Source organism: Coenobita brevimanus, chromosome 100, assembly GCF_032717465.1.
Source record: "Coenobita brevimanus isolate Jiangsu-jjx chromosome 100, ASM3271746v2, whole genome shotgun sequence".
NCBI classification, from domain to species: domain Eukaryota; kingdom Metazoa; phylum Arthropoda; class Malacostraca; order Decapoda; family Coenobitidae; genus Coenobita; species Coenobita brevimanus.
The window spans coordinates 61,109,935-61,122,658 of record NC_137053.1 but is presented as its reverse complement, the minus strand read 5'-3'; the positions used below and the strand labels follow the sequence as shown (position 1 = coordinate 61,122,658).

The following is a 12,724-nucleotide window of genomic DNA, read 5'->3' as shown; positions in this document are numbered from 1 at the left end:
TCACGTATATCAGTAATTTCACAGGTTTTGGAATTTTAAATGAAAACGTGTGTCGGGCGCTCGTGAAGTCCTTAGGAAGAACTTTGGCTTTTGAGTAAGACATGATGATGATAATGGTGTTAATTATTATTACCATTACTACTACTATTATTATTGCTTCTATTACTACTACTACTACAACTACTACTATTAAAACTTAAAACTGTTAGATGCTATAAGCCGGCATCGCAAATCACAGTGTAAGCTGGAAAGAAAAACAAACGTAAAAACATGTCCTATCATCATCATCATCACCATCATGCTTCTAAATTTAATGTAAATAACTTAAGGCACGTCACACCCTCGCAATCTTACTTTAATTACATAAGCCAAATGAGGAGGAGGAGAAGGAGGAGGAGGAAGAGGAGGATGTTGACAATGACCTTGGAGGCAACGAAGGTGCCTGAGGAAAGTGTTAAGTGGATACGTAATGGGTCTTACAGGGAGTGTTAGGACAATTCTCTCTCTCTCTCTCTCTCTCTCTCTTTCTCTAATGGAGACAAATGCAAATGTTGGAGGAATGTGTTTTAAGTGTTTGAGGGGCTTGCGGGTAGATAGTAATCTCTCCCTCTCTCAAATGGCAAGACGTCAAAGGAAAATGCAGAAAAACAAAACGCCTGTCATTAGCACGAAAAGTATGTAGCATTTAAATATTACCTCTCTCTCTCTCTCTGAAGACGAAACAGGAAAGTCAGTTTAAGGCGGGAGTGAGGGGAGAGGACACTAGGTAAGACAGGAGGGAGAGAAGGGTGGGGAGAGTAGGAGGGTAAGAGAGAAGAGAGGGAAAGGTAAGGTGTGTGAGGGGAAGGGGGAAAATGAGTGAGGGGAGGAAACAATATGAGAGTAAGGAGGGATGACAGTGAGGGGAGGAGACAATATGAGTGTAAGAGGGAAGGGAGAGAATGAGGGGAAGGAACAGTATGATTTACCGAAGGGGCAGAGTTACGAAGACAACGATAACGATACCAACAAATACTCCTTCACTTATTCCCTTTCTACAGGTGTATTCAAATGAGACGTTGCCAATCCATCTTCTACAATATCACACGTCACAGAGAATTACTGATTTTAGTATAATAAAATTTGGGCATAAAACTTTGAGGAAAATGCTAAAACTGAAGCCCCAGTAAAGATTAATAACGCCAGTGCTACTCACCTGGCAAGAGTGGTCCTTGAAGGGATGGAGGGGAGCCTGAAGGATGACTGGTTCTCTCGGAGGTGCTTGTGCCTGAGGAGCAACACGCGTATGACCGCCTCGCGTTGGTCGGGGGGGATCTGGTCACAGGCGATCATCTTGTCCACCACCCGGCTCGCGATGCTTGGCAGGTCACGCTCCTCCAGATCCAGCAGTACCGCGCCTGGAGTAAGGAAAAAAAAAAAAATATTGGTTAGTTTACAAGGAGGAAAATTGAAGAAGAAATAATTGGTTACCTTGCAATGAAAAAAAAAAAATAAAAAAAAAGTAATTGGTTGGCATACAAGAAAAAAAAAAAAGGTCATTGGCTTGATAAAAAAAAATAATAATAAGTTACGGGTATAAACAGATAGTACAAAATACAGTATCATCAAGTCAAAGGTCATGCTGCACAGAGTCCAACAGAAAAGAAAATATATGGACATAGTTGAAAAGCTGGATACGCTCTTGAGGGCAATGACAAGAAAAAAAGTCTCAAAATATACACGGCCAAACCACAGACATGGGATGCACAAAGACTATCACGAGACAAACGCAATACAGCCCACAACATACGTAGCGAAGACTCCGAGAATAGCCGAAAAAGATAATGCAAAGGATGTAGCGAAATCAGTACCACGAACACATCCAAAGAATCGGTAAAAACAAAAGAAAGGCTGGTTAACGAAGCTGTCTCTAGCATCGTAAAAACTAGACTTTTTCAACACAATCACATACTTTCTTATTAACTTGATCTTGCTTCCACACTTCTTTTTTCTTAGTAGTATTGGAGAGGCTTTTCGCAGTAGGGGGGGTAAGAAAAAAAAAAATAAGTCGCTGGAGAGAAGGGGTTAAACATGATGCATCCCCGGTGGCTACTTTACTGAATCTTAAAAAAAAAAAAAGCCGTGTGTGTGTGTGTGTGTGTGTGTGTGTGTGTGTGAAGTTGCACAGCCAAAGGTGGTTCAGTTCCTGTAATACGGCGTCCTGAAATACAGTGATGGGTGTGGGGGGGGGGGAATGGGATGCTGGAACTTAAAACTTTGAAAATAAATACGTAAAATACATATATCTTGCATAACAGGTGTAATACGCAGCACAAATCGCCTAAGAAGAGATGCCAAGGAGTCTCTTACGTCATCAACAATAAAGGCGTAAAAAGTTGTCACGCAAGACCAAATGAAAAGTGTATCCTATTACTAAAAAAAAAAAAAAAAGTTTGGAAGAATGTCCCACGCAAATCGATAAATACAGTATAATAAATGTAAAAAATGAGAGAGAGAGAGAGAGAGAGAGAGAGAGAGAGAGAGAGAGAGAGAATTAAACATATGCCTAACACATGTCAAGGTAATCTTTCTGTATAAAAGGTCAGCCACTTACAAATAAACTCTAGTGATAGTTTGGCATTTAATTAAACCCTCCTTTTTAAAATCTTGTTCTTGCCGCCACCAGTCAATTTTATTTTTATTTTTTTAAATTTTTCTTTCTAGAATTCACTATAGTTTTTCTCCACCCTTAGTCTAAAAGAAGTGATAAATACAAAATATTCTACTGTATACCTCATCCTGATTTTCTTTTAACCAAGTTACATCAGTGTCAAGGCAGTTTAATTTACATATCCATTTACAGTGAGTCACCTTCATCCCGGAAGGGGTGGCTACAAACAAATAGTCACCTTGTCCTTCTGTCCTCTGTTGCCAGCCTGCTCCCCCTCTGACTCACAACCGCTACATCAATATTAAAGCTACATAATTCGTGTACCGAGTTGGGGGATTCACATGTCTGACAGGAAAGAGCAAAAAAAAAAAAAAAAAGACAAAATTATGATGCCAGCCGAAGTTGATCCCACCCGAGGCTGAACCCCTTCAGAGTGGCGAAGTTTAATAAACGCATTCTTTCGACCGCCTGACAATTTTATTCAGCATGGATGAGATGGATCTTAGTAAAAGGATTAAAACATTCACTTCATTCTCCTTCAGTGTGACTAGTGCCTAATAAGTATATTCGACTTAATAAAAGGGGTTGAGGAACATCTATCTATCTATATCTACAGTATATATTAAAATATATGACAACATATAAGTATGTATATATATATATATATATATATATATATATATATATATATAAACTACTGATTTGCTCTCCTGTTACTGACCTCATCTATACTTGTATAAGAGGTCTTTGTCTCCCTTGTACCCGCTGCCCTCTCCTCCCCCCTCCCCCTGTTGTTAAAAATGCCACTAGTCATACATGGGCGGGTACGTGAGGCAGGGCGGCGTGTGGTGGTACAGGAGGTGACTAACCTGGATTAACTATACGATGACGGGTGGGGTTGTGTGCGTGGTTTGGGAAATTTCTTAACACCTATCTCTTTACCTGAACCAAGTCGTCTGGGGATGGCGAGAATGTAATCAATGCACCTGACAGGCGGGGTTATCAGCTACCAAGGCCTAACTGCTTGAATCGCACCCTACAAAGCGAGAGGTCCAGCATTTGATCCCATTTAAGGGGTCTTAACTGATGTCAGGAAGGGAATCGGCAAAGCGGTACACTATCTATATATCTATCTACCTATCTCTACCAATCTGTCTATACGCAGACGCCTTATTCCACGTAGGAGTGGCCTCAAATGAATTGCCTCCATGTCACCCTAGCCTCTGCCATCAAGCTGCTCTCTCTCCAACTCATACCTCCCTCCGCACACGCTCCGAGAAAAGTCCTTCGTAATAGGGCAACATCTCGGCGAATCACACGTGCATGGCGTACAATTGCATCATCAGACTGACGAGGTTAATGCATTTTTATTGCGATCATCTTGCACGCAATCTGGGACCACAGTAGGCGTCTAGCACCAAAACGGAGCACAAGGCCACCACTGTCCTCAACAACAGAAGCCATGTTACCCAATAGTATTTATGGGACATTGTTCATATGCTCCGTGTAAGATGAGTAATTCTGAGTAACACACACGCACACAAAACGATTAGGTATGGAAAGTTCTCCTGCAACGTTCTCCTTATGCCTGGCAATTCTGAGCAGCTACGAATGCAGGCAAGACGCAGGTGTCATTCCTAGGTCGACTTATATCGTTTGGCAGAAGGAAGACCATAAGAAGAAGGGCGTCACTGTGCCTCAAAGGTTAAGGTGAGTTTCGGTCCAAGATTCCTATACTCAGCTGAATAAAATTGTTTAGAGAATGCAAGAATAAATCCCAAAAAACATCACACTGAAGGGGTTAGTGAATGACGAAATAAAGGAAGACTTAGTTATATTACAGACGCAAAACAAATGCCTTTTTCTTAGTTAAATGGAATTGAAGTAAGAAAGCTAAATTTTAACCATCATACTGAAAGGGTATAAACTTAAATTATTTTATAGTTTAGTTCTCTCTATCTCCGCGCTTTTTTTTGGGAGGGAGGGGGGAAGGCTCTGATGATAAGTTAATGCAGTCCCGAAACTCTCTCCAGAAACTAAAGATAATCGTCTGGTGGTGGCGAAAAAATAAAATAATCGAACTGAAAGGATTAACAGGAATGTGTCAAATTGAAAAACAAAAAAAAAATCTTCCAGTGGTTACAAGAATTAAATACAAAAATACGTCATTGGACTGAAGGGTTAAAGACGTGGCCAAAAAAAAGAAAAAGAAAAAAAAAGAAAAAGAAAAAACAGACATGCTTCGTGCTCTAAAAAAAATGATTTATTATGCTCATCTTAAAGGTTAAAGAAGTAAAATTCCTATCAGGCATGACCTTGTTTAATCATATATATCTGCAATCTCTAATCTCTCTCTCTCTCTCTCTCTCTCTAATGCAACAGGATTAGGATCAGCCAAGACTAGTACACTTTCGACAGTCGCATACATTCTCTCTCTCTCTCTAATGCAACAAGATTAGGATCATTCTAGTACACTTTCTACTGTCGCATACATCTCGCTCGCTCTCTCTCTCTCTCTCTTTTCTCTCTCTCTCTCTCTCTCTCTCTCTCTCTCATGCATTAACCAAACGTCCATAAAAAATCCCAATACACAGGGACCAAACAGACATCTATCTATCTATCTACTGCCAGATGCCATAATCCCGTAAGGGGTGGCCACTGACTTTGAGTTATTTGTTTGACAGGGAGGGGCACTAACCCTCCACCAACCCACTTGTTGACACGTAGGATCTGGTTATATGGTTACCACCCAGCGTTGTAAATGGTTTCTTGGCTTACAGGAAACTAAGGACAAAAAATAAAGATAGGCAATTAGCTAAAAAATAGATAAATGGACACAAAGATATAATTAGCGTTCTCATAATTAGTGTCCAATCAATTACAATCATTAGGTGGTACATGAGGTGAGGGAAATTAATATACGCTGACGAGGGATGATAGAAGAGTGGCATTTCTTGCATACCTCACTGCATATATGGTACAACAAAAAATAAAATAAAATAAAAAATAATCATGAATTTGCTAATACCCTCCCTACTACCGCGTTTTTTTTTTTTTACTTCTTTTACATCGACATTATTATTATTATTATTATTATTATTATTATTATTATTATTAGCTCAAGTCCTTGGTTACGTGAATAAAATCGCTCGGTGGTGGTTTCACTAAAATAAATAAATTACTTGTTTTATATGATCAGGAGAAATAAAAAAAACTCCATCTGCAGGAGCTAATAATAATAATAATAATAATAATGATGATGATGATGATGATGATGATGATAATAATAATAATAATAATAATAATAATAATAATAACCCCCCCAAAAAAAATAATAATAATGATCAATAATTTCAAGCTTATATTTCACTACTCATTTCCTTCCACTTTACATTAAATAGTGTGTAAATTTTTTTTTGGAGGAGAGAAAGAAGATAAATGAGTGGGTTGGTGGTGTGATGTGGGACTGTACAGAAGAAGAAGGAGGAGGAGGAGGAGAGAGACAGGGAAGACGCGGAAGAAGTATTGTACAGAAAAAGGGTGAAGAAGAAATGAAAAGGTCAGAGAGAGAGAGAGAGAGAGAGAGTACAGAAAAAACAGGAAGAAAATGAAGGAAAACAGAAAAAAAACACAAAAGGTATGATCTATGCTTAATAAAATCGTCTGGTCTAAGCTATAAAAAAAAAGATAAATTAGTCTTTAGTGGACCACATTCTCATTGGCTCAAATTACGTAACACCTTTTGCTTTGCGACTTATGTTACCTATTGCTCCTTAATATGTTACTGATGCAAACAATATCAATTTTAAGCTCCTATAAATAACATGCAAAACAATGTCTTAAATGCAAAATAAATTATCTACAAATTATACAATTCCCAGCATATTTTTCTTAGCGATTTATTTTGGATGTTAAACGCGGATATTCTCTTAAATGCTAACTATATTAAATATTTCTCGTATAAACATATTTAAAATTAGTAACGTACAAGAGGGAAGAAGGGTGTAAAATTGCAAACTAAGTCGGTAAGTGGGAGGCGTTACGAAGTTTCTCCGCAGCCCGAGAGGACCAGGGACACTACTCGTAAAAGTTGCTGAGATTAAGCTTTGTTGATTGCTTGGTTTTATCTGTACACACACACACACACACACACACACACACACACACACAAAGTAAGAGTGAATATTAAATGTGAAGACAAAAGAAAATTACTCCTGCCAATATTTAACAGGGGTGAATATTACGTTAAAGAAGCGACACAACAAAAAAAGGTCCAGTAAAAGTGAACCAAAATAACTATTATACTGAAAAATAGGACAAAACTAGCTCCGATAATAACTACCATGTAAATAATAATGAAAATACGAGACAGCAAAACCATACATGACAACTAACCTGAATAACTGAGATAAAATACGAGAGGACACAAAACCAAACATTATTATAACTTCTACTGAGATTTCATTCATTGGGAACGCTGGTGCTTAAGATGCTTCATGAATACGACCTAAGATGGCGGTGTGGATTTCGAGGAACTGTAGACTTCATTACAGAGAGAGAGAGAGAGAGAGAGAGAGAGAGAGAGAGAAACCAGGTGTGGGTCCCTGTCTTCCTTGGAGGGGCGCCAGGAAAGCGTAGGAATCCTTTGCCTTACGTGGGAAATATGCAAAATAAACACATCAGGATACCACACTACTTTCCTTACATGGCACAAAGGATATGTTCTCCTCACAACACACAAAGGATATAAAAATGTCTTCTCACAACACACAAAATATCACAATGTTCTCACACGAAACCGTTCTTCTCTAATGACACAAAAGATACCAAACTGTTCTCAGGTGACATCCTCTTCTCCTGACATGACGAAATAACATCAAACTGTTCTACTCACATCACAAACTGACTATCGTTAAAACAGACTTGACCAACCTTCCACAAGACACACCGACAAGTACATAATCCTCCATTAATACCATCACTCTAGTATGTATTCAATATGGATGGTGGGTATTTGCGCCGAAGTGGTGATATGTGAAGGTCCGTGGCACGTTTGGAAGTGCTGGGTCTCAGGGAATGGAGTGTCAAGTCTATGTCCTCAGGCAGATACATAAAAAAAGAACCCAAGGCCTCAAGGAATTTTAAGCACAAGGCTAGTATTCCTGTCACTTAATGGAGCTCCCTAACACTTCCTCCTTACCGATTTATTTTTGGAGACTGCTAGGTAACATTTGGTACGGTATTTATGCAGAGTATGCTGATATTAGAATGACACGCAACACCGAAGAGGACGATAAGATGTCCACGTAATAAGTAAAATAAATCGCTAGGGAAAAGGTGTTAGGGAGCTTCCTTAACCGCTGAGAGTACGGGCTCAAGACTGCTACTATTTTACCATCTGGAACTTCAATAACACCAATTATAAACAAAGAGAAAATGAAACTAAACTCTGTTTACTTTAGACTGACTCAGGTTTTCGTCCTTTTGCTGCTTACTTCACGTAGCAGAGTGGAAAAAAAGGACAATGCCACGGCTCTACATCCTTTCCATAGCACTTCTTCGTGACAAGCATCATATTCCAGTGCTAATCTCTCCTTACAGCTCAGAATTCATGATGAAGAGAGAGGAATTTTAGGCACTGACATAAAATTCAAAAGTAAGCATCGTTTTCAAGCGATTAACTTCCTTTTTACGATCATGTCTGTCATAAACACACACAGAGGATGCTAAAGGATGCTACTTTCTCTCTCTCTCTCTCTCTCTCTCCTTCTCAACACCTTACTTTATTTACTCTCCTACTTGGCGATTTCATTCACCTGGGGAGCAACCAGGTGAGATCATCAAGCTACATTCTGCCGTGTGGTAATTGTTGATTGGGAATGCGATAAGGTAGGTTCTGTGTGTGTGTGTGTTGTTACGCTGCCACGATCTTTGTAGTGTAATTCTCTCTCTCTCTCTCTCTCTCTCTCTCTCTCTCTCTCCGTATTTCTAGCAGGCTACTCTATTTACACAGAGAACTACTTCGATGACAGAGGACACAGCGACGAGGAGGCGATTTGTCTGTGGGCACCCCTTACAGGATTATGGCGTCTGACAATAGATAGATGGATAGATAGACAAACCGATCGATATAGAGATAGACAGATGGATGGATGGAGAAACAGACAGACAGAGGGAGACAGATAGATAAACAAACAGATAGACAAATAGATAGATAGACAGACAGGTAAAATTTAGGAACGCGTGCTGGACAGGTTACATTCTGCGGTGTCGTAAATGCTGTTAAGGAATTTGATAAGACGCGATCCTTGAGTGCCAGTCTTGATTCTTAATACGTCTTAATTGAGACAACCCGGAAGAATGATGCAGGTGGAGGTGGGTGATGGAAGGGGGTAAGGTTGATATATCCTTTAAAATCATTCCATTGTTCCCACCACCATCACCACCACCACCAACACCAACAACAACAATAATAATAATGATAATAATAATAATAATAATAATAATGTGTTTTCGTCAAGGCCACCAGGGATCAATGATGGAAAATACCTGATACATAAGAGAATCTAGGGAAGATCACATAAGCACAAATCTAACCTTGATCAAGACACAGAAGACCAACACGTAAGGTAAAGAAAATACAGATTCCACACACACACCCTTCCACCCACCCACCAACACACACACACACACACACACACACACACACACACACACACACACACACACACACACACACACACAAGGAATAAAACATCTCACAGACGTCTGGGTTCTGATCACCTACATAAAACATGAACCATTCGGCAGTTACAGGAATAAAAATCGTCGGGTAAGAATTATATAAACAGGTAAGGGACAGAATAAATCCCCTCGTGGTGGGTGCCAGGGTTAAATCGTCTGACAGAAGCCGGATTAATTACTAAGTTAATCGAGGAATTACTAGATATGGATTACCCTGAGTGGCAATTAGAAGACAGTACACGGACCAAAATGCCATCCTGAATAAGAACGATTGCACACTAACCAACACAGACATAACACACAAATAAGGTGCTTCTAAATTAGACAAAGAGTAAGTATAGTTTAGAAGAATTCTCTCTCTCTCTCTCCTGGCCTCCTTCCCGTGGCCATGATGAGAGGATTTTTTGCACCTGCCTGCTACCACCTAATTACCTGTTAACCCCCTCCCCCCTCTCTCTCTCTCTCCCTCTCTCTCTCACGTTGCATAATGGCGGCGTTAACGTTTCAACAGCTAATAAATCACTGCCATTTCAACACCCATTGACCCTACTATCCTCACTGCAACACCAGCTCTGCAACACCACGATACATCATTATTTTCATCCCTGTTTTCTCACGAGTATTTTAGAGTACGGATATTTTCTTTTAACCTGCCCAAAATTCATTACCTGTTTATTTACGCACCTGTCTATACACCTGTTTATGCCCGCCTCCCACCTGTCTGTTGCATAATGGCGCGTAACCATTTCAACATCTCGTGTATTGCAACTTTCAACTCAACACCCTCATTTTTGATTCCAGACAGTTTTGTTTGGCTGTGGAGAGATTTTTTTTTTTCTTTCGAATTGGGGGTGTTTGATATAGCTTAACTTCAGCCTGCGGTCCACCGGGTTCACGTTTCAGGCGAACCTAGGTCAACAACAACGACATCAATAACAACAGCCTCTACTATTACCACCACCACCACCATCACTACTACTACTACTACAACCACTACTACAACTACTACTACTAGACATCAGTCCTACGGTGAGTAAAATCGTTTAACGGTAGTAAGAATAAAGTAGAAAATCCGTCATAAGATTGAACGGAATCAAAACGTATGTCTGTCTCTCTCTCTCTCGGTTTCGCTACTTCACTTCTAAACAAAATGTATATAACAAAGCACCCTTATGGTAAACGAGTTAATGATTAAGAAACATTTAACTTCCATATTTTTCACATTTCATCTCTGCGTATATACCGTTTTTTTTTTTTTTTTTTTTTTTTTGGTGGGGTTGGTGTGTTGCAAGAGAGGGTCGTTACTGAGTAGGAGCATAAATACCCAGAGATATTTTTGCCTGCCAAGCATCCTAATACATCGACACGCACAAATCAAAAATATCGCCAAGAGATAAGGCCCAATGCCAACTGCTTGTCTGACATTAAAACGAGGCCTGTTAATTGCCTTCTTATCAGCTGCTACAGATAAAGGCTAGGGTAACGCAACTCTGAACACACACACACACACACACACACACGACGAAACAAACTACTTTTTCCTGCAATATACACATCTCAGAACATACACACACAAAAAACCTCTCCTCTCTCTCTCTCTCTCAGCCCATAACCCCCTGAAGCAACCTCCACACACACACACACACACAAACTCCAACCCGAACCATAAATTCCACACAAGGTATCCATCACTGCAGCTGAGGTACAGGCGGAGACAAAAGTTCGTGTACCATTCCACTGCATCTGCGTCACACTTAAGGCATGTCCGTCACTCCTCTCCCCAACGCATTATATTAGTACTACCTATGGGCACAAATTTACTGCTTCTTTCTCTGCTTAGGAATATTACCCAGGACAAGAAAGAAAGGAATGGTAAAGGTGAAATATTACTCTAACTTCTGTCCCTAACTGTACTTTGGGTCATAACAATAATATTCATACTCCGAGGACTTTACAGAATGACTGGAACACATTATTATTATTATTATTATTTCGCCGGGACATTATTTATTATTATCATTATTATTATTATTTTGCAGGGACACTATTTATCATTATTATTAGTTATTATTATTATTATCATTATTATTATTGCTACAACCAGAAGATTTTTAACCACATCACTAAAGCACGCACATAAAAGATGAACACAATCTGTAATATGGAATGCTGTGACAATAAACACTATTTCTACCGCCCGTTGCTTCTAATTTTGTAAAAGACGCATTCAAAATAATTAATAAGCGTTCGTCACTCTTACATACACTTAAGCCCGTAATCTTGTGGGGTAAGGAAGCTCCCTAACACCTTTTCATAAGCGATTTATTTGGCTTGTTACACCTTACTGTCCTATTCTGTTACATAAATCCTTCCAACATCGCCATACTCTGCATAAATAGCTTACACAAGGATAATAACCAATCATATTCAAAAATAAATCGCTAAGGAAGAGGTGCTGGGGAGCCTGACGAAAATACATAGACATCTGACATTAACACCGTCTAATTCGTCAGGGTCGCACAAATAGCTGACGGGGTTTTGCTACGGGAGTGTTACGTCAGCGATCCCTCCTTCCCTCTCCTTCACTCTCCTCTGTGACGGCCCCCACGACGGCAGGTGAGGTGAGGTGAGATGATGTGAGGTGATGTGAGATAATGTGATGTGATGAGGTGAAGTGAGATGATAAGGTAACATGGGGTGAGGTGAGATGAAGTAAAATGAGATGAAGTGCGAAGAGGGGAGGTGAGGCGAGGTGAAGAGAGGTGAGGCAAATTGAAATGAGGCAAGGTGATGTGATGTGAGATGAGGCAAGGTGAAGTGAGAGGGTGACAGTATCCCTCATCTCATGCACGCCACACCTCGCCACACTCCTTACCCGATACCCAACATTTGCACTGACTTCAGCACAAATGGTAAGGGTGAAGCGCTTACGGTTTGGCGAGTATTTGCTGACGTCTTGGTGGCGTCTTAAGATATGGCCTCTACTACCAGGAAGTGAGAGGTGACTTAGACCCTATTAATCTCGTGGAGTGGCGTAATTTATTTTTATTTTTATTCCTGTTGCTACCAGACGATTTTATGCAGCGTGCGGGGGTGAGAGTGATAAGGTACATTATCTGACCACTCTCATGTCTAAAACTCTCGTAGCCCCCCCCCCCTCAACCTTCTCAAAAAAAAAAAAAAAAAAAAAAAAAAAAAGTATGAGTATCAAAAGTCATAGTAATATTTATATATCAGAAATAAAACAAAGAACGTCATGGCAAAACAGAAGAGAAAAGAAAAAAGAAACGAACATATAAAGAAAAAGGTTACAGGTATCAAGAAAGAAAA

At 39.8% G+C, this 12,724-nt stretch overlaps 1 protein-coding gene across 2 annotated transcripts in view; it reads right to left on the bottom strand.

Annotated features, from left to right (window-relative positions):
- Ae2 (anion exchange protein Ae2) overlaps positions 1-12,724 on the bottom strand; it is a 167,256-nt gene that overhangs the window by 32,085 nt on the left and 122,447 nt on the right. For both annotated transcript variants that reach the window (XM_080284120.1, XM_080284119.1), the window contains exon 3: positions 1,196-1,397. In XM_080284120.1, the coding sequence (XP_080140246.1) occupies positions 1,196-1,397 (202 nt within the window). The remainder of the gene's footprint in view (positions 1-1,195; positions 1,398-12,724) is intronic.